This window comes from Condylura cristata, unplaced genomic scaffold, assembly GCF_000260355.1.
Source record: "Condylura cristata isolate star-nosed mole 26May11 unplaced genomic scaffold, ConCri1.0 scaffold00001, whole genome shotgun sequence".
NCBI lineage: Eukaryota > Metazoa > Chordata > Mammalia > Eulipotyphla > Talpidae > Condylura > Condylura cristata.
In genome coordinates this window covers 65,281,738-65,303,803 of record NW_004567102.1, presented here as the reverse complement: position 1 = coordinate 65,303,803, position 22,066 = coordinate 65,281,738, and the positions used below count along the sequence as shown (strand labels likewise).

Sequence of the window (22,066 nt, the reverse complement as noted above, 5' to 3'; positions counted from 1 at the left end):
CACCTCCGGGGCAGGCGGGAATCGAACTCATGCAGAAGTGGCTTTAGCTTCTTAGTGCTGCGCTTTACCCGGCTGCGCCACCAGGGAGGGCCCTGAGTCTACTTTTAACACCACTAAATATCGCAGCCAGTCTTACTCCACTCCTGGAACCTTGATTTCCTACCCTGCTGTATTGGTTTGTTCTGGGGTCTCATCTCTCACTACTTTCTTTATACTATATGTATTCATTATATTACTTAATCATCATAAATTCATCATGTCTCTCTCTACTTTGCCACCCAACTAGAATAGGAGCTCCACAGAACAGGGATATTGAGGGTGGAGGGGTCTATGTTACCCACCGAACACATTCATTCACTAATCATATTCCAATACATATAAGTACAAACCCACCAATTTCATGTACAAATTCTGATACTTAAACATTGTATTACCAAGAATCAGTCCAGAAATGAGTCTCTGCCTATTATACAATGAACTTAACATAAATCTTAAGAACAAGTGCCAGTACAGTTTTGTCTTTGTCTAACATTCACCCTATCTTCTCATATAGGACAACTGGATTACTGCTTGTGGTTCATGCCTTACTACCTAGTTCAAAATTGTATCTGATGATACACAAATCCTAACCCTAATCTTCTAGATTAGGAGCTAAACACTTGGCATTTGACAATGCTTTCTTCCCAATCTTTTCACACAATGTGGAGCTGTTAACTACAGACATAGATCAAAGTGGATAGCTAACCTGGATTTACAATTCCTTTTCTTTTTTATTACACTGCTTGGAAACTCTTCTAGCTGTGCTTCATCCACATGGTAGAATCCTACTGCACTGTTATGATGACTTGAATCAGTTTGTACTTGACACATCCTTTCAGCTTTAAAATTGAGACAGCTGCTCTATTCCCACTAAGTTCCATATCATCCTCTTCCATTGTATCTCAGCGTCATGGTCTCATAATTCTAAAGCAGATCATGAAAGGAGATATGAAATCTGATACGAAATTTAAGTGCGTTTTATTTTTTATAGTTCACTGTTAAATCTATTTAGAGCAAATGAAAGAATACTGATTTGATCTCAGATGTATAAGTTGAAATATCAAGCAATTTTAGTTATTGTCAACAGATAATCAAAAATAATAACAGTGATCTGCTTTTTTTTCTCAGTCTTTATAAAAATGAAGATTGAGAAAATGCTTTTTGAGTCATAGCTGTAACAATGTAGTTGAAATGAACAAGAATTCCAAATCCTACTACTACTTGGATGAGTTCATTAAGAGGACATGATCACCAGTTGACCCAAACATTTGAAGTTTCCTGACCCCTGTCCCAGTCCCCATACATTCTATTAAGGCCCTGCTAGCAGTCATTTTAATAATGTAGCCTTGAAAGAGCAAGGTGTTATTGAGACTACTTGGGTGGTATACATGTCTGAACACAGGGAAGTCTTCTATAAAATCATTTAAGATTTTGTTAGGCACAGATCTTCGTGTCTTGTGGCCACACAAGACAAGTCTTGTGTGTAAGTTTCTTTGCTCTTTAAGACTGCCCTCCATGGGCCTCCCTGGTGGCCTAGGCCTTAAGTGCCAGCCCTATCACCCCTGTGACTTGAGTTTCCTTCTCACCCACTACTCCCTTTTATCAGTTTATTTCAGTAAATCTGCCTGTTCTTCTCCCGCTCTGTCTCTGGTGAATCTTCCCATTCTTCCATCTCCACTCTACATCTCTGGGCCACAGCCCGGTTCTTCTAGCCAAAAAAAAAAAGAAAAAAAAAAAAAGATTGCTCCCTACCAACATAAAGATATAGAGTTCCACCTCTTGCTTCTCATCTCTTCTAGCAATGAGTGCAGAATTGCAAACCAACCTACTTCAAAAATTCTTCCTAGTTAATCAAATCCCTCCCATTAAAAAATACGTATTCTCGGCCCTCCCTGGTGGCGCAGCGGGTTAATGCACTGCATTGAGAAACTAAAGCCACTTCTGCACGAGTTCGATCCCCGCCTGCCCCGGAGGTGCCCACATGGCGTGGCAGACCTCTCCTGACCCGCCCGCTGCTCCCCTCGGCAGTGTACTTCGTTGATGTGCCTGTTCTGCTCCCCACTCTGTTCATGGTGAATCCTCTCACCCTCCCCATCTCTGGCCTGTACCCCAGTTCTGTATGAATAAATAAATAAATCTTTAAAAAAAATAAAAAAAAAATACGTATTCTCTTCTTATAGCAGCCATATTTGTATAGCATTCTTGGAATATCTGGTGGGGTTTTATAATCATTCTATTTAAAGAAGACAAAAACTGGAATATGTGGCAATAATGAAGACAATTAACAAAGAGTTAACAGAGAATATACAATAATTACTCACGATTCCTAGAAAATCTTGGTATAGATTCAGTTCAGTCCTTTGCATGAATCCTTAGGATGGGAAATTTTTAGGAATAACATTTATAAGCAATTTATTATGACTATATGAAGAAAAAGCCTAATATAATATTAAAACAATTCTACCACACCTATTGAATATAACATTCCATGTAGAATCTGTTCATTTTCTCAGTCATACATTTTATCTGTTATGAATCACTTTTACTAAACTATTAGGTCAGCATATAGTGAACAAACCAACAACAAAATTTAATGCCAGGTTTACAGTCACAATAAATCCCCTGAAAAGTTGTCTGGTAATTTGTAAAGTACTCTCATATTTTATGACACCAGGTGTTTTACAACTGTACACTTGATGGTGATGTGGAAATTTCACATTAAATTTTTACGGAGTCTTGCCAAAAGTGAATAAGGATTATTTCAACTCCATTTTAATTTTATCTCAGAAGACTTCTAAAAACACATGCATATGTGTTTGTTTTCTTGACATTAAAGAATTCAGAGGTATAAATACAAATATGCACTCCAAGTACAATTGAATGTAATACTAGAATCTTGGACTTGGAAAAGGACTAGAGTCTCGAAACTCCACTCTGAAGAGCTATTTCATCCTAAATCATCTCTGATAAGTTGTGCACCTGAGCACTGCATGGACATTTCCAGAAGTTAGTTGCCTTCACACAACCCTATCATTTCTAAACAGTTCAGAATGAGGAATAAAGGAGTGTGGACAGCAGATTTCTTGCCATTTTCTTGAACTTACACCTTCCTATAGATACAATCTTCTATGGGTCTCAATTAAAAGCTTAGAAAAGACAAATGTCCCATTATTTTTCTTATGTGGCAATTTTTCCCAAAATCCTAGGATTTTCAGACTCCTCACTATCCTACTCTTCCTCCTCTGACTTTACATCCATTTGTCAATGGAGGAACCAAATATGTTCTAAACCAACCCATAAGCTTCTGTGTGTCTTTTTATAAAAGTGAGTCAATCTTCCTGTAGCACTACATGCTAATACTGAACTGGCTGTAATGCAGTCTGTCATTTCTCATTCTGTCTTTGTGCTCATTCCCAGACATATAACAATACAACAAATGTCCAGAAGAGGGCAAATTAATTTATTTAATATCCAGACACAAACAATAAGACCAGCCATATAGGTTCTGTCCCATGTCATAGCTTCCCTGAACATTCCTGAATCTGTTATTATTCAGCTTAGCCATCTAAACTAATTTCGAACACCTGCATTTCTAATAAGCTTGGATTATATCATTAAGGAAACCTGTCTCACATTCCTAGAGGTTATTTTCCAGACTGATCTTCATCCACTATACAATTTTTTTTGGAAATTATTTTTAATCAGCTGCAATTTATCTACCACTATATTTTTATTCCCACCTGTTATTCACAAGAATAGCAGGAAAAGATTTTATCTTCTGGCCTGTTGAAATGCAGAACCCCTTTGAATGCTTTGACTACATTATTCTCCTATTTTGTCAATCTTAAATCTAGTTAAAGAATTTCTTTGGAACATTATTCTGCTAAATGAGTTATTCATACTACTATATTCAGTGTAATATAGTGACTACACAAGATTTTGGAGAAAAAATTAAAAAACTGGTTTAAGACTTGAACCAGATTAAAACATTTCAATATGATTACATCATGTCGATATTCTTAATGAATTGGCATTGCACTGAATGGAAAAGCATTCTGAATAACTGGTGCTTGACCAAAAAGGTAAGTGCTGGTATAATCAAAAAGAGGAAAGTTGATGTTAGCCAACAACACTTATAAGCCAAACTTATAACCAATGGTCTACACTACGTTTGCTTTAAGGGAACAACTTTGAAAAATAAAAATGGCCTTGAAAACTAAATGGAAATAAGTAAATCTTGTACCATAAAAATGGGAAATTTATCATAAGCAATGCCAGAAGTACTTTCTGTAAAATAATAAGTTATAAGCAGTTGTATTAACTTAACTCACAGCTACTCAAAGCTTTTTAACTTGTTCAATAATAACAATAAAAACAGTATTTTTACCTGTAGTTGAAATAAGCTCATGTAATAAGGCATTTGAAATTATTAAAGCACTACACAAATTAAAGTATAAAATATGTTTTATATATACTTTTACTACTAACAGCTTCAAACATTTATATCAACACTAAGTATATAAGTATATGACAAATGATGTATAAAATACACAGTCATAGCAATTATGGTGGACTCTGCATTATGGCTATTTTGTATAGAGTTGCATATTATTTATGCTGTCTAAGCGATCTCTCCAAAGAATGGCAGTATAAATTCTCCTCTCTGCATTCACCCTTCCCCTTTTGTGCCTGAACCATAGACCAAATTTATTCCAAATTAAGAAAGAAGGGCAAAGAGAGAGAAGAGGAAGGGAAGAAATGAAATCTGAGGGAAGGGGTTTCGGAGGGGAGAAAAAAAGACAGAAAGAAGAGGAAAATAATAGGAAAATTCTCAGGAACCCAGTTGATCCCTATTCTCAATGTGCTGAGCTCTGAACCACCCCCCACACACAAGTAAACAGAAGAATTGGGGTTCCTGGACTCTTCACTCTCAGCTGCTTAACAGTATAAAAAGTACTATGTATTATGAAAACATGTATAACTGAACACGGTTAATATTGAAAGCAGTATTTTTAAAAACAGTTGCAGAGATATTATCAAAATCACTGTCTCATAATGTCTATTAATTAAGCCATATTAACCCCATTTTACCTCTTAGAGAAGGAAAAGTAAAAATAGGAAAAAAGTTACACAGTGAACTAAAGGTCGTTTTAATTCTAGGAACTTTAATCAGGGAGTTATTATTGTAGCAAGGAGCTTACAGTATTTTTTCACACTTCTTTAAATGAAAAAGTACTGCTAGAAATGTTAGATTTTAAGAGGAAAAATGATCAAAGCTGTGAGCCAGAGCTTTATTCCAGCTTACTGAAAAAGGGATAAGTATATTTCAAAATTTTGGCATATTCAATCTCATCAAAACTCTCAAAAGCTAATCTCCAGATTTTATACTCAGGGTAAATATTTTGATATTTAAAACCAAACTTTAAGTATTTCTTAAATGTTTTTTACTTTGATACATGTTTTCCAACTTACAAAAATGCTTGCTGGGATAAGGCATCACAAATTATGTTTCAAAACCCTGCTCATGTGCATCTTTTAAAATTCATGATCACAGAGTAACTCTTCAAAGACTCCCAAGAGTCAGAATGGATATGCATACAAACACTGAGGCACTCTGAAGAGAATCCTTTGTTACATTAAATACAACTGTTTTCCAGTGTCCCCTGAAGTGTATATTTGGTCACTGTGGTCTCAATTAAAATACAGATGACACCGAATTTTCCTTTGTATTTATGCAAGAGGAGCTACTTCACAATAATAAAATACCTGTAACAGGACGTGGGTAAAAAAGTAATTCTGAGGGCACCACTTACTCAACTACTTTCCAAACCCTGTTCCAATTAATTGAAAACAAAGTACCTTAAAATATAGAGAAAGTTTCCGCTGCCCTCCATAAAGTTCCAAGATGAAGTACAGCAAAGGAAACTTTCTCTGCAGGGATGGAATCTAATTTGGAGAGACTTTATTCTTTTTCCAATTGGTTGAAGTTTGCCTCTTGGAAAGATTCTGGAAATCAATTTGCAGGATATAAACTACAACTTCTCTCACAAAGGAATGAACAATGAAAAATGCTGCAAGTTCTTTTGAGGAAAGACAGGCAATTCCCTTCCACACCAGGAGGGAGTTGGACATGAACTTGCATCAAGTTTAGCTGGCCCCACTTGCCCCAAAGCACACTCCCCGAGGGCAAAACAAACAGCGGTCCCGGGCCAGCAACTGTCCCGGGAAGGAACCGGTGAGAAGTCTCCGGCCCCGACGCGGGATGTAACTTAGAGCCGTGCCTCAACTGTACCTCTTTGCTGATGCGCCTGTGACTGCCGCGGCGGCGGCTGCGCGTCCTGAGCCCGGGCGCCCCCGAGGGCTCCGCTCAGCAGCAGCGCCAGGAGCACCCGGGCGACTCCAGGCATCGCAGCGGCCGGGAGCGGATCCACTTCTCAGGAGCCTGTCGAGTCGCCGCCTTCTGGCCCCTGCCCGGGGTAGTGAGCTCAGTGAGCTGCAGCTGCTGGAGAAAAGGAGGAGACAGCCCGCAGGAGTTTTGGCTCAACCGCCCCGAGGGTGGGGGGAGAAAGAGGACACTCCCCCACCCTCCCCCTTCCCGGACACTCACCCCGCAGAAGACGGTCTCAGGCCTTTAAAGCGTCCTAGTGAAAAAGGCGCTTCCTTGAGCGGCCCCGCCCTCTAAGGAGGAATCACTGCTAAGCTGGATCTGTTGGCTGAACCTCTTTAATTTAAAAGATATAATTGGCATGGAAGCACTTTGGGGTCTTTAAAAGTCCCTGCATATGGTAAACATTAATTGTGAACATTCTGCACAAGAAACTTAACCAAGGCTGGGTAGGGTCTGTCCTGGTCTGTCAAGATTGCGGGCAGCAGGCAGCTTGCCCAGGTGATCCCTGTTGGAGACAGGATGGTACCAAAGGCCTGAAGACTAAGTTACCAGGGAGGAGAACAGAAGATGGGCCCGAAGGACATTGCAAATCAAGACAAGACACTTAATGCCTCCTGGACTGTGGGGAACAAAGAAAGACCAGATTACACTAGGCCCCTTGCCCCGCTGTAATGTTTATGACCAAATAAAGGTTAAAATTAGGTTTTCAGTTCAGTCGGGAAACATTCGCTTAAAGAGGATAAAAGGCCTTTTCAATTGTTTTCTGAGGAAATTTCATGTCCTCCAGTCCATTTCTTCTCTTTAACACAAGGGGATTTTTGCAGTTTTTTGTGCCCTCCATCGTGTGGAGGACTGCCCCTTTTGTGTGGCTTGTTTTTTATAGCCTGGGGCAAGGGTTCTAGTAACTGCGTGAAAAAGCTGCTTGCTGGGCTGGTGTGAGGCTTGCAGAAGTCTGGGTTCACTCAGAGTCGGGCTACTGGCCCCAGAACCCTGGGGTCTGCTGTAGGTGTGCTGTTTTGGGGGGTGGGAGGGAGGGGAGAGACCCTCCCACACGACTTGTTAGGCAGGTACTTACTTCTCACCACTGTGCATTCATATACAAAACATTGCTTTATATTTGAAACCTGATTTGTGTCTATTTTGTACATAAGCAAAATTGTTGGCATGGTTTTTGAGCTTTTGCAAGATGTGTATGCCATTTCAGAAATTCACATCACTGGTAACAATGCTGCTCATGGTAATTTCTCCAGGACAGTATCCACACCCCATTTGTCACACTAGGGTGACTCTGGAAATAGGTACTTATGGTTTCTACTGTATTTTGCCTTCCCGGATAGTTTTATCCAACCACTTAAATATTGAACTATGTATTGTTTCATGTAGATGACTTTTTCTTTTTTCTTTTATACTTAAGAGGTAAATTGATATTTAAACTTTATATTAAAGTTAGATTTTATTATCTATGTCTCTTTTAATAGAAAGAGGGTATTGTCCCTTATAGAACTGAGTGAGAACCACTTGGTCAAAATGGGCTGAAGTGAATGAATGAATATCCTTCAATATTACTTGTTTTACTTAGGTCAGTTAATATTGGCTAGAAAACTTTTCTTTTGTTCTAAATTGTGGAAATTCCAAAGTGGACTCTGGTCTGACCCTTAATCTCTATTATCAATGCCACATGTTTGATTCAACACAGGGGAAACAATGTAAAATTATTTAACCAAAATCACGATAGTATGTTGTCAGAGCTATAATTTTTTTTCAAATAAACCTGAGGTACAATATATGTAAAATAAATGAACCACTAGATATGTATAAAATGCAAAATCCATTTGACAATTACCCCAATAAATATAGTCTGTTTTTATAATTTCTCCTGAGGTTTTTTTCTGTCCTTTTGCAGGAAATCCTCAGCCTCCAACCCAGAAACAAGTGTTGCTCTGATTTCTGACATTACATCTTACTTTAACTATTCTCAACTCTCATATAAAAGAAATAATATAATAATAATGTTTAGTATAGATTCCTTCACTCAGCATGTTTTAGAGGAATAGCCGTGTTGTTACTTTACATATAACTTTTCATTATTTAATTATATTCTATGTATGGCCATATCAATATCACAATTTGTTTATATATTTACTTGTTGAAATACATTTAGATTGTTCCAGCTTTTAGCTACTAAGAATAGAGTTGCTATGAATATTTGAATAGTGTTTATGTGGGCATAAGGTTATATGTCTTAATTCCTAAAAGTAATGTGATTGGGTTGCTCTATATGAAACTTTGACTGTTTTTCAATATGCTCACACCACTTTACATTCCTCCAGCAATTATAAAGATTCTTAGCTGCTCCACCCATTTGCCAATAGCTAATATTATTTAATTTTAATGAACAATGGTTGTATAGTGGTATCTCCTGTAGTCATTAGCATTTCTCTAATGATGTTGAAAATATTTTCATGGACTTAATGGACATTTTTGATACTTCTTTGGTAAAATGTCTGTTAGATTTTTTTGCTCATTTTTCATAATTGCTCTGTCATATTATTACTAAGTTGTAAGATTTGAGTATATTCTGGAGAAAAGTTCTTTGTTAAATATACTTAATACAGTGCATTGTTCTCAGTCTATGACTTGACTTTTCAGTTTCTTGACTACTTGCCAACAGCTGAACTGTTTAATTTTTTTTCTTAATTAAAATTCAACATAGTAAGTTTTTCATTTGAGCTTAATACTTTATTGAATTTCAGAAATTCTTGCTTCCTCCAAATTTATAGTATCATAGAAATTTTATTTTTTTCTACTACATTTAGCTTATGATATATTTCAATAAATTTTGGCATCTCCTGTGAAATAAGGGATTGGTATGGTTTTTCTTTTTTCCAAGCAGTTATCTGTTCAACACCATTTGTTGAGAAAAAGCATTTTTCCACCTGTTAACTTGTTATTTATGTGTGCATTTATTTTTGGGTTCTCTTTTCACTGACATATATGAGTATTTACAGTTTTGCCCTACAAGGGGTGGGGGGGGTGAATTGGTTCTGGGACTCATTACAGAAATGCTCAGGGCCTTCACATAAAATCACATAGCATTTGCATAAAACTAGGAACTTCCTGTCACATACTTTAAATTAGTTAGAATACCCAATGCAATGTAAATGCTATGTAAATTGTTATTGTACTGTATTGTTTAAGAGAAAAAGGAAAAAGAAAAAATAGTTTGTGCTTGTTCAGTACTGATGCAAACATCATAGGCTTAGCTATAGAGTACTTATTTCCAACCCCTGGATAGTTGAATATGTAGGTGTAATATAGCGTAGGTATAAAACAGGTACTGAAATTCAGCCAGGCATACATGTAGATTACCTTTTTCTATGTCACACTCATAGTTTGGACATAAACTTCAATTAGTTATGAAATATTATCCTTTTTATATGCTTCTAATTTAGATGTACTAAATTTGCACTCGTAAGCAATTTATCAAATATTTTTATCTGCGTCCGTAAGAGATATTATTCTATGTTCATTTTATTTTAATATCTATGTCTGGTTTTGCATTAGGGTAATGCTGGTCCTAGATAACTTATAAAATTATGATCCTTGGTTTCTGGGATTATTTAGACCAAATCTGATATTTTAAGTAGATATAGGATGGTTTGCATTTTCTATTTTTTCTTGTAATAGTTTTGATAATTTGTATCTTTTAAGGAATGCACCTATTTTATCTAAGTTATAATTAACGGTTTTATCAAGCTATTTACAATATTTAGTGTCACAATGATTTTACTTGATTATATGTAAGTTGTACACTGCCTTTTTTTTACTTTTTTATTTAGAAATGTTAATTTTACTCATTATTTTAAAGAATTCACTTTTGCTTTATTGACTTCCTTCTGTGATTATCTACTTTGTTTCATTGATTTCCCTGTGTATCCTTAACAGCCCTTCTTCTACTTACTGTAGGTTTACTTCACTTTTCTTTTTAGTTTCTTGTAGAAGCTCATTGACTGTTGACATTCCTTCTATCGTTATACTATTAAAATTCTATATTTTTCCTTAATAAAAAGCTTCACTGCATCTCACAGATTTAGAATTTTTAATTATTTTTAAATTCATATCAATTGCTTTTGAAGAATTTTTTTTGTGATTTCTTCTTTGACACATGCGCTATTTTGAAATGTGTTGTTGCTATGGTCACAATGTTTGTGTAACCCTAAGATTCAAATGCTGAATCCCAATGCCTGTTGTGATGGCATTAGGAAGTTGGGCCCCTGGAAGTGCTTTGATCATAGGAAGCAGTTTCATGAGTGGGATCAGTGCCCTTAAGAAAGATTCCAGAGAAGTACCTTTCCCCTTCTGCCATGTTAGGACACAGTTAAAGACTGAATGACAGCCCAGGAAGTGGATTTCCACTAGCCATTAAATCTGAAAAGTCTTAATCTTGCATATACCAGTCTCCAAAACTGAAACATTGTCTGTTTGCTTATTCATAAGCCATCTTATCTATGGTATTTTGTGAAATTAGCCCAAATGATCTAAGACATTGTCAATATACAATATTTCTTGAGTTCTTGCTAGATATCTTAATGTTATTAATGTCTAGTTTAATTACCTTATGGTCAAGGAATATACATTATTTGAATACTTTTAAATATGTTGAGACTTGATTTTTATTTTAGCATATTGTCTATTTTAATAAATATTCCATATTGCATTGAAAACAATGGCATACTGCTGTTTTAAGGTAGTGTGTTCTATGTATATTGTCAATTGATTGATGGTATTCTATTTACTTACTCCTCTGCTATTTATTTGTTCAATCAATTACTGAAATGTTGAAATCTCCAGAGAGGAGAACGGTAAGTGGTACCAAAAACATGAGTCATGCCCAATACCACTTTCACCAGTGATTGTGCCCATCCAGCTGCCTCCTACCCTCCCTGACTCACACAGTTGCACATCAATGATAACTGACATGCTGCTTACTGAAACAGCAAACTTGGAAAAACTAAAAGCCAAACCAAAAATGTCCCTAGCGCCATCTGCTGGAAAGGTGGACGTTCTGCAGTCTTAAGACAAAAAATAGCAAACTGGAAAGCTGCAACTGGGAAGGTGTAGAATTAGAGCACATGGCACCTCGGGTCTTAAAAGGCACGGTTCACCACACAGAGAGGCGGAGTCTCCAGAATCTAACACAAAGATATGGCAGATCTTTTCAGATACAGAGTTGAAAATGGCTGTGACAGAGACTCATAAACTGGAAGAAAACTCAGAAAATTTAAAAGCAGTAACTGGAAGAAAACTCAGAAAATCTAAAAGCAGTAACAAAGCTCAGAAATCTTAATATAAAATTGAGGTTCCCAGAGTGGGGATGTGTATATGACATCTTTTGCAGCAATGAATCTGCTTTCAAGATCACTTAGTACTGTTTATATTCAGTTTAGTGGAGTTGCTGTACTCTGCTTTAGTTTTCTCTTTCTGCATTAGACTTCATAGACTGTCTAAAGATGGAGAGTTGGGTCAATCATTGAAACTATCAAGAACTTTCTTTTTCACAAGTCATACAATTTTGCACTGCCTATCATTCATTATCTAAAAGAAGAATTTTATCCACCACCCCCCAACCTTCTAGTTATTTTTTTTAAGATGTATTTATTTATTTATACAGAACTGGGGCCAGAGGTACAGGGGTGATGAGAGGATTCACCAGAGACAGCAAGATCGGGACAGGCAGATTGATGAAGCACACTCTGAGGGGAGCAGTGGGCGGGTTAGGAGAGGTCTGCCGCGCCATGTGGGTCACCTCCCTGGTGGGGGGAATGGAACTTGTGCTGAAGCAGCTGCTGCTAGCTTCGTAGTGCTGTGCTTTAACCTGTTATGCCACCAGGGAGGGCCCTACTTCTAGTTCTTTGTAGAAAATTCAGTACTTGCCCTCTATGGCTAGGAGTAACATCTCAATGCTACATTCTTAATATAAAAAGACGAGGTTGAGACATACTGGTAATTCATCTTAATGATTTAAGAAATGTAATGACCTAAAACAATTTTGAAGATTATAGCCTGAGACTATTCTGTTACCCTTTATATAAATAATATGGCCTTTGGAATGTAGCTCAGGGTTTAAGATATTTTTCAAATTATATTTTAAAAATTTTTCAAAGCTATACTTTAAGTATGAGACTATCTAGGACAGGAAAAATAGTGTTAAATCAATTAATATATTTTAATCTAGAAAATTATGTCAGGTTAATTATAATTGGCATTATAGATCATATAGAATTCTTATCACTATTTAACTAATAAGATGGGAACTTCTTTACCAAAATAATTAATCACAAAATATCGAATTGGCTACATATATGGGAATATTTATACTTCAGACTTATAATTTAAAGATAAAATTAAGATTTCATTTCCAAGATAGAAAATTTTTCCACCCCTTAGAGAGAGGATCTGTCTACAGTCTATATAGTTTAAGAGATTAACTGAAATAAAATGTTATTAAAATTTATTAATAAAAATTTAGAAATCTTGTTTTATATTTCCTCTGTGAATGATTTGATTAAATCATATAATATAATTGAACTATGTGGAAATAAATGTAGTACTTAAAATTAACTTCTAGTATATATAAGGGCAATATTATATGAGAGACTATTAAAGTGAGTTGTATGGTCAATAGATACTTTTTATGATTTTAAACTTATTTTTCTTAGAGGAAAAAAATATTAAAATGTCAGTTCCTGTATCATCACTACACACAAAACTCTGATCTATAGGGGAAAAAAGTTTCTATGACTAGGAAAGGATAGTGTATAAAGTTAAAATTCTAAAATACAGGACAAGATTAGTACTCAAAATAAAAATGAAATATTAATAAATAGAATATAACATGTGAGAAATAAACATTTGAAGTAAGGAAAGATAACTATAATCTTAACAGATTTATGGGGTAATCTTTTACTCTAAATTTCTATAAATGATACAATATTTAAAACAGCATTTATCTGAATAATAAAGTTCTGACCTAATATGGTATTTTTGACTTTATTTAAAACCTCATTTAACATAAACTAAAGTTTTACCATTTTCATAAGCTGAGGTCATGGCTGTCTGTCTTGTAATTATAGAATCAAAGTCTATAAACTGGGACATATATGATTAGAACTCATTTTTGATAATTCTATCAGTGTGGGTAATTTATTGGAAAAAGTTGAAAAAGGAATATGGAACCAAATGAATCTGCTAAGAAGACATTGTGATTCATTCATTCTTTCTTTCTTTCTTGTAATATCATAGAATATCTGCTCTGAGGTGGAAGTAAACTTGCTTGCTACAGCTGAAATTATAGACAAAGTTTTGCTGTCCTAGCATTTACATTCCAATAGAGAAACAAATAACTTGCAAAATTTTTTGAAATGAGTCCTTTTCAAATCATTACACCTTAAAGGAAACAAACAAGGTGAAACAGCAGTAACTACAAAGAGATAGTCGCTTTAAATAGGGTGTCTGGAAACCCTTTCAGAGAACGTTACACAAGCAAGCTAAGATCAGACAGAGTGTAGGACTCCAGTGAATGAGGAATCAGGAAGGAGAAGAGAAGATATTTGAGAAAGTGAATTGCTAACCAACCGGATATGGGAATTTAAGGATTATTCTAAAGTTTGAGGTTTGCACAACTGGCTGTCAAGCGTGCTAATAACTGAGATAGGAAATACAGGATGATTGCCAGGTGTGAGCTGAGATGTTGAGGTAACTGCCATCACATCCAGTTGGTCAATTTTACTTCTTCGTAAGGCATTTCATAGTCATTCCATGAACAGATGATCCAATTATGGGAAAATTTTCTCTTTGCAGTTGTGAAATAGGCACAGGAGGAATAATAGTCTAAAAATTAATGAACTCTTAAAATTATTTATTTTATGCTCATTTACATAATAAATTAATGGTATGGAAAAGTGAATATTTAACCATAAAGGCTAGCTAATTGGCTGATTACTGGGGAAAAATAATGCTAAATCTTCACTATAAAACATATATAATGGTGAAATGTTTAAAAGGTCAATTTTTTTTTAAGATTTATTTATTTATGCATACAGAACTGGGGTACAGGCCAGAGATGTGGAGGGTGAGCGGATTCACCAGAGACGGAGTGGGGTGCAGAACAGACAGATCGATGAAGTACACTGCTGAGGGGAGCAGTGGGCAGGTCAGGAGAGGTCTGCCACACCATGTGGTCACCTTCAGGGCAGGCAGGGAACGAACTCGTACGGAAGTAGCTTTAGCTTCCTAGTGCAGTGCTTTAACCCACTAAGCCACCACGGAGGGCCAGGTCAAATTATTTTTTAAAGGCTTCAAGTGAGTACAGCAAGGACTGTATATACAAAGTTACTATAGAAGTAAAATTAGACTCATGGTATATACCCAAAAAGTTAATTAGAAAATGAGAATATATTGACACTAGTTTTGAAGAATTCTGTTCGGAAATAAGTATAATTTTTAAATGTTCAGAATTTTTATGTAAAATATTTCCTCAAAACTGAATAACCACAAAAGGGATTTGCTATACTCATGGATGAGAATATTTAGCATTATAAAGAATTCCTCTGGGGGTCCTCCCTGATGGTGCCACAGGTTAAAGCGCAGCACTGCAAACTGCAGCAGCCCCTTCAGTTCGTTTGATCACCGCCTGGAGGTGACCCATATGGCACAGCTGACCTCTTCTGACCCGCCCGCTGCTCCCCTCAGCAGTGTATTTCAGTCCATCTGCCTGTTCTGCTCCCCACTCTAACTATGGTGAAGCCTCTCATCGCCCCTACACCTCTGGCCTGTATGCCAGTTCTATATGCATAAATAAATAAATTTTAAAAAATTCCTCCAAAATAATTTATAAATCTAATGCAATCTTGTACAGGGCATTTTTAAATTTTTTTTTGGCTTGCCCTTCCTTTTGGAAGGGATGAAACTATGATTTCATTCACAGAAGGATGAGTGCTGTCACCCAACACAGAGCATACAAAGCTTTCTGGAAGCTGATGAGGGCGAGAGAGTTAATTAAGTGTTGTCAATCAGGTGTCCCTAGGCCTTCTTTACCTACAACTAATAACTTAAAGAAGCAAAGCCAAGTTCAAGTTTATTACAGTAACAACAACGGTGACACTAAGTCAATAACATTAATGCCAGCCTTCCAGCTTTAACTTTAGTCAACTGATTTAATTGAGGACCTACTACATGTCAAGCACTATCTTTGGAGCTCAGGATTCAGCAAGATACAAAACAGACAAAGATCTCTGTCTCTGTAGCCTTAAAGATTATATTCTCAAGAAGGAGAGCATTATAACCATAATGGTTAAGCAAACTATATGTTAGATAATAATGGGAATAGTAAACTCAGTGAAGAAGATATGAGATTGGAGCAAGTGCCTCAGGTAGGTCTCAATGAATATGTGACATCTGAAAAAAAGATTTTTCTTAGCCTTGTATCTCCAGAAAGACTCCACAGAGAACTCATTTTGGTAAACACTGTACTGGCAATTTCAATCCTAGGAGAACAGACACACTGGAAGAATAGAGCAAAGCAGAGAATGAGATAGAACAAAATAAGGCAGAGCATTACTGAGCTGGACAAACTTTGTGGCATACTGATTAGTGCATTATACATGGTATTTTCAGAGATTTCACATGAAGCTATTCTGCCTCCAAAAGGAAGTAGAAGGAAAAGGAATTAATCCATTAATTTCTATTCCCCTATTGTCAAATTTTGCCATTTTAGCAATTAGCCCTTTACATATCTGTGTTGCATGTATGTGGGTGCTTAGGGACAAAGTGGATCCTCAGTTCCTGAAACTGAGTGCAACTCAGGAATCCCAAAACTGGAACAAAAGGGGAGTGTATCCAAATACTACTGAAGGATAGTAGCAGACACAGAGGAGACTTTAGTCTATAGTAGCTGTGGTTTCCACAGAAGCAACCTTGTTCAAGGCCTGCGAGAACAGAGCCAGCGAGGTAGATCTACAGGGGTAGATAAATGGAGGCCAAGAGACACTTGAAGACAGCGCTGGGCAAAAGAAAGGCTGGGGAAGTGTTAAGAGACAGGTCAGGAGCAAAGGGGCCAGATCATTTTAACCCCTCAGTGTCCCAACTGGACATTGGACTGTGAGTAAACGGGTAGCTATGCTTCTCTATATTTTTAAGAGGTCTCTCTGGTTGCTGTGTTGAAAATAGTCTACCACGAGCAAGTGTCAGCCCAAAGAGCAGGGTACTGCAGAAATCTAGAACTTGTGATGGTGGCCTGAACGAAAGCAGAGCAGTGTTAGAAAGGAGTGACAGAACATATTTTAAAATATGTGCTCATACATTTGTTCTGAACATATTTAAAGGTAGAGCCACAGATATCCTTGCCTCACACTGTCCACAAAATCAAATTTCCAGCAGACTAAGAAGCTGTCAAAAGTTCTAAGAATAAAATCATGAAAGCATTGGCAGGAAATATAGTCTTCTTAGCATCCTCAAATTCAAAAACCATAAGCTGTACTTATTAAAATAAGCGAAATGAAGAGGGAACAGGTAGAAAGCATGTGTGACATATATAAGAGGTAAAAGTTTCGTGGTTAGAGTGTAGAAAATACTCTTATGCAGTCAAGAGAAAGGCCGAGGTCAACAGAAAAATGGGCAAATCATATGTTGAAGGCAGCAACAAAAGAGGAAATGTGAATAGCAATAAATTAAAAGAAAGGGCTCTCAACCTCGCCAATTCGTAGGAAAACACAAATCAAAACAATAGTGAAATGACAGTTTTCGTCCCTCAGGTTGGAAAACAATAAAAATTTGAAACATTCAAAGATTGAGCTGAGCATGTATGGGGGCTCATATATGAACCAGTTGATGGTTTTTGAGTTTGCAGATGCTAAGTCTGCCCTCGGATCATCTATGTGTGTAACTGGCTAACACATTGAGAAGCACAAACTGATGAAGTATGTTGAAATATAAATTATCCATCTAGCAAGTCCACTTTTTACCTACTTTAGGGAAATATATCCCAATCACAAAACAATTATTTATGCAACATTTTTAGTGAACTACTGAAATGTCAAATTTCTTAAATTTTGACAATATAGACTAATAAAATTAAATGTAAACTAATAAAGATAAAACAATAATATGTATTCATAGGTCCTGATATTGAATGTGATCTAATGATATTCCATGATATTTAATATATAATTTACCAAAAAGGGAAACGGACTGAAAACACATTAGAATAATATTTGCATGATAAAAGCATATGATGATTATGTGAGTAGAAATTTTTTGAGTCCCCACGATTGTGAAATCAGAAAAAGATAGTGATTATTAAGTACTTGTAATATAAAATAATCTATTTTAAGTGATCCTGTTACACTGTGGGTGGAAATCTAGACTAGTATAGTCCCTACGGAAAGCAGAATGGGGTTTTCTCAAAAGATGAAAAATAGACCTGCCATATGACCCAACAAATCCTCTTCTAGGTATCAATCTGAAAAATACACAATACTAATGTGAAAGTACACTTGCACTCCCATATTTATTTCAGCACTATTTACAACAGCCAAGCTATGGTAACAACTAAGTGCCCAAATACAAATGAATGGGTCAAGAAGACACAGTATTTTATGCCTATTACTCAGTGATCAAAAAGATAAACGCATGTCATTTGTGGCAACATGAATAGATCCGGGAGGGATTATGCTAAATGAAATTAGTCAGGAAGAGAAAGATAAATATTCCTTGTTTGTGTAATATAAAAACAAACCAAGGGTCAGAGAAAGACAAACTTTTCAGTCCTCAAAACTAACTATAGAACTAAGGCATCCCAAGAAGGAGAGGGAAGGGTCAATGAAGGAGTGAAAACAGAGCGAGGAGAGAGAATGACTAATGTGGAAGACTTAATGATAAGTGAACTACAGCAAATACACCTGAAGGGAGAGATCCTATACTTCCCAAATAGCAATAGGGATTGTGAATCAATGACCCTTCAATTAAAATGAGAAGTCTATTTTAATAGCTCGATTTAAAATTTGTTCTTTAACAAGTAAAATATATATCCTGGCATGTAACCTTAAATTAGGTGTCAATCTCTATTGAGTGCCAGATATTTCTTCAAATAATACATAGAGATAAAATGTAAATCACTTGCAAAAAGAAAATTCAAACCATGCAAAATCCTGTAACACTGCATGAAGTGAATAAAAGTGATTTGGGAACTCTACAAGTCATAGACCAAACCACTTATTATTAGTCCAGTTAGCAATTAAAAAAGAGAAAATGATGAAGCATAGTAATAAGATGAAAGCTTGAAACAGGCATGATTTTAATATCAAATGTTTTAAGCAAACAGGCTTTGCCTATTTTAGCAAAATTACCTGTTTCAAGACCACACTGCAAAAGTCAACTATAAAAGAAGTAATTTCATTCCACGCTTTTATATAATTTTGTCAGAAAAAAAGTGACAGGAAATCATTCTTGGTTCATTATTTAGGTATGCCCAAAAAATAAATAAGAGTAACTAAAATATTTTGCTCAAATTGAAATAAATGTTTGTCTTAAATTTTTAGTCTTATTTTTTAGAAAAATACCAACAAAATCTTTTCATCTGCATAATGAAATGTCTTTTTTGTAAGGAATTTATATAAAATATCTGGTACAAAATACATTAAACTGACAATGCGTCTATCATCTGTGCAGCTTTAAGATTTGATCAGTTCAAAATGTTATATAAACCAACCCAAAACTCATTTGAAAGTTTATTTACATTTTCGACTTATGTATTTAATTTCATGCATCATAAATACTTAATTTTTCATTTTGTTTTTCTCTTTCTAACTGATAAAAACAAACACTGATGTAAAGGAATTAAAAAAGGTTCAGATTCTCAAATCTAAATAAATGAAATTTTAAAAGTAACTTGAAATGACGGGTTTTATACGTTTATAAATTTATAGTGAATTAAATTTAATGTTAGATACATTTGTGTATTTGTGTGCTTGCTTGCATATGCCCTAGATTTATAAAAGATAAACTAAAAGTGTTTTAATAGGGATTTGAAAAAAAAATACACAAGACCTTGGGATTTATTGAAATAGAGATACAGGTCATGCTTCTTGGAGAATCAAATATTTAATAATTCAGTTTTCTCAGAATTAATCAATACCAATTTAAATCTTAAAAGTTATTTATAAAATCTGACAAGCTGACTATTTTTAAAGAAAAAAACTTACTCTGACAGTTACTAAAGACATTAAGAATTTATACAAGGGAGATAATTTTAATAGAAGTTTTGCAGCAAGTAAGAGACACCACTCAATTCCAGATGTGACAAGAATAAGTGGATTTACAGGCAAAAAGAAATGGAAAGGACACAGAGGAGTAAGTGAGTAGAAAATTACTAAAAGGAGACATGAGAGGTGGGGATATTTTTGCCAAGTAGAAGCAACAAGATTCTCACTGAAAACAGACAATTAACAATCAGCAGTCAAGGATGGCCGCTGGAAAGGATGAGGGATTCGATCAAGATCCTGTGTTATCTGACACAAAGGGTAAAAACTTTCCAATAATCTAACTTAGTAGGACACTTGGAAGCTCAAAGTTGAATTCTATCTAGTACAAAAGAAGGCTCAGAAGTTCCTAATGAAAGTTTCATCCAAAAAAGTACCTTTGTTACTCTAAAGTTCTTTTGAGGGGAATAAAAAGACCCCAGGCCTCAAGCTGGCCCTGTGACACAGCCCTCCCCTTTCTCAGGTCAGAATTAATATCCAGTTCACTTGCATTGCTTCAGGCCAGACTGGGTGCATGGAGACCTAAGGGCCAAGATTGTCAAGGTCTTTAAGAAAAGGGCCTCCCTCCCCTGCTCGGGAGCTTTCTTTGGGCCTCTGAGGGGTACTACATTGACTGAATGTAGACATGGGGTTGGAAGCACATAAAGTCAGCTGGGACTGTGGTTTGGGAGACTCAACCTGCAGTCTGTTTTCTATCCAGCAGACTCTAGGTTGGGCACCAGTTCTGAGGGCTTCTGCATTCAAACTGGCAGGGACCCTATTCATGGCAAGGACCCTACTCATGGCAGAGATTCAGTGAAAGGTACTGAGTACGAAATCACCCTATGGCTCAGACCCTAACGACTGATTGACTACACATCTTAGGTGGCTAACTGACAAAGCAGCCATCTCCCTCGGTGTCACTGGCTGTATTCCTGGGCACAGCTGTCTATGACTTGGAGGTCATAGATTTGATCATTTATTCTTACAGTATATTTACCAATAAAACATTTGAAAGCCAGAGCAATGAAAAGGGAGAAGTTATTGAAGTTTTACCAACAAGGAAATGGATCAATTTAAAAGATTGTTATTTGTAGATTAATAACTATTCAGGAACTTTTGGAGAAAGAATGGCATTACTTTTATTTTTAAGATTTATTTATTTGTGCATACAGAAATGGGATACAGGCCAGAGGTGCAGGGGCGGTGAGATCATTCACCAGAGACAGAACGGAGAGCAGAACAGGCAGATGGACGAAGTACACTGCTGAGGGGAGCAGCAGGCAGGGCAGGAGAGGTCTGCGGCGCCATGTGGGTCACCTCCGGCGGTGACTGAATTGATGCTGAAGTGGCTTTAGCTTCTAAGTGCTGTGCTTTAACCCGCTGCACCAACAGGGAGGGCTCGAATGGCATTACTTTTAACTACCCAAGTGCGGGGAAGTGAAATTAGGTTATTACTCTATACCTTACCAAAAATAAATACTATATAGATTCAAATGTTAACAATAGAAAGGCACTTCTTCAGAAGTGCAAATGAAAATATAAAAGAATATGTTAATAACAAAGATTTGAAAGTTCTTCCTAAATAAGAAAGCTCAGAACCATAAAAGGAAAATCACAAATGACTATATACAAGTGTTTATTTTTCATGTAGATTAAAAACCACATCTAAGGTTAAAGAAATTGTTTCAAAAAATATTTAATGTGTACATGGTTTACAGACCTTTTTTTTTTTTTTTTCAAAATATCTATGAAGCACCAACAAGAAAGTCAGCTGATATAATAGTAGGCAAATAATATCAACACATAATGACAAGAACAAAAATTCAGTTTTTTAAAGATAAAAATCATTCAGCTAATAATCTCCAAGATCTAAATGACAGCTCTCATGAAATACCTCTTTCTAAGCTGATGGGGGAAATAAGCTAATTCAAAAATGTAAAGGGGAACAATTGACAAATCTCACACTTAAAGCATGCTTTGCCGATGACCCACTTATTCAACTGGCAGAAACATGTCTCATAAACACAGTCAGTTTTACCTCAGTTCATGTTGCTCTAATATGAATTACTCATACTTGATTCATAAATAAGAGGGGATGCAAATGTCATGCAGAAAATGTGTAGGTTTTGACATTTTTTTCTAGGCAATGGAAGCAGGGAAGCAGGAGTAGAAATACACACTTAAGCATAAAAGCTGGACTAAATCAGCACCATGCGTACTCCATTCAGTCCTATTTTTAGAAAACTGAAAATCTGTGCTGCACTCAAGCGTCTCCCAGGATGACTCACCCTCAGCCTCACACGGCTGTTGTCTATGGCTGGCTGCTCTGCCCACCTTCATG

The 22,066-nt window shown here is 36.1% G+C and overlaps 1 protein-coding gene across 2 annotated transcripts in view; it reads right to left on the bottom strand.

Annotated features, from left to right (window-relative positions):
• Positions 1 to 6,549, bottom strand: part of LAMA2 (laminin, alpha 2) — a 489,259-nt gene extending 482,710 nt beyond the window's left edge. For both annotated transcript variants that reach the window (XM_004673842.1, XM_004673843.1), the window contains exon 1: positions 6,332 to 6,549. In XM_004673842.1, the coding sequence (XP_004673899.1) occupies positions 6,332 to 6,446 (115 nt within the window). In that variant the 5' untranslated portion in view covers positions 6,447 to 6,549. The remainder of the gene's footprint in view (positions 1 to 6,331) is intronic.
• Positions 6,550 to 22,066: the final 15,517 nt, after the last annotated feature.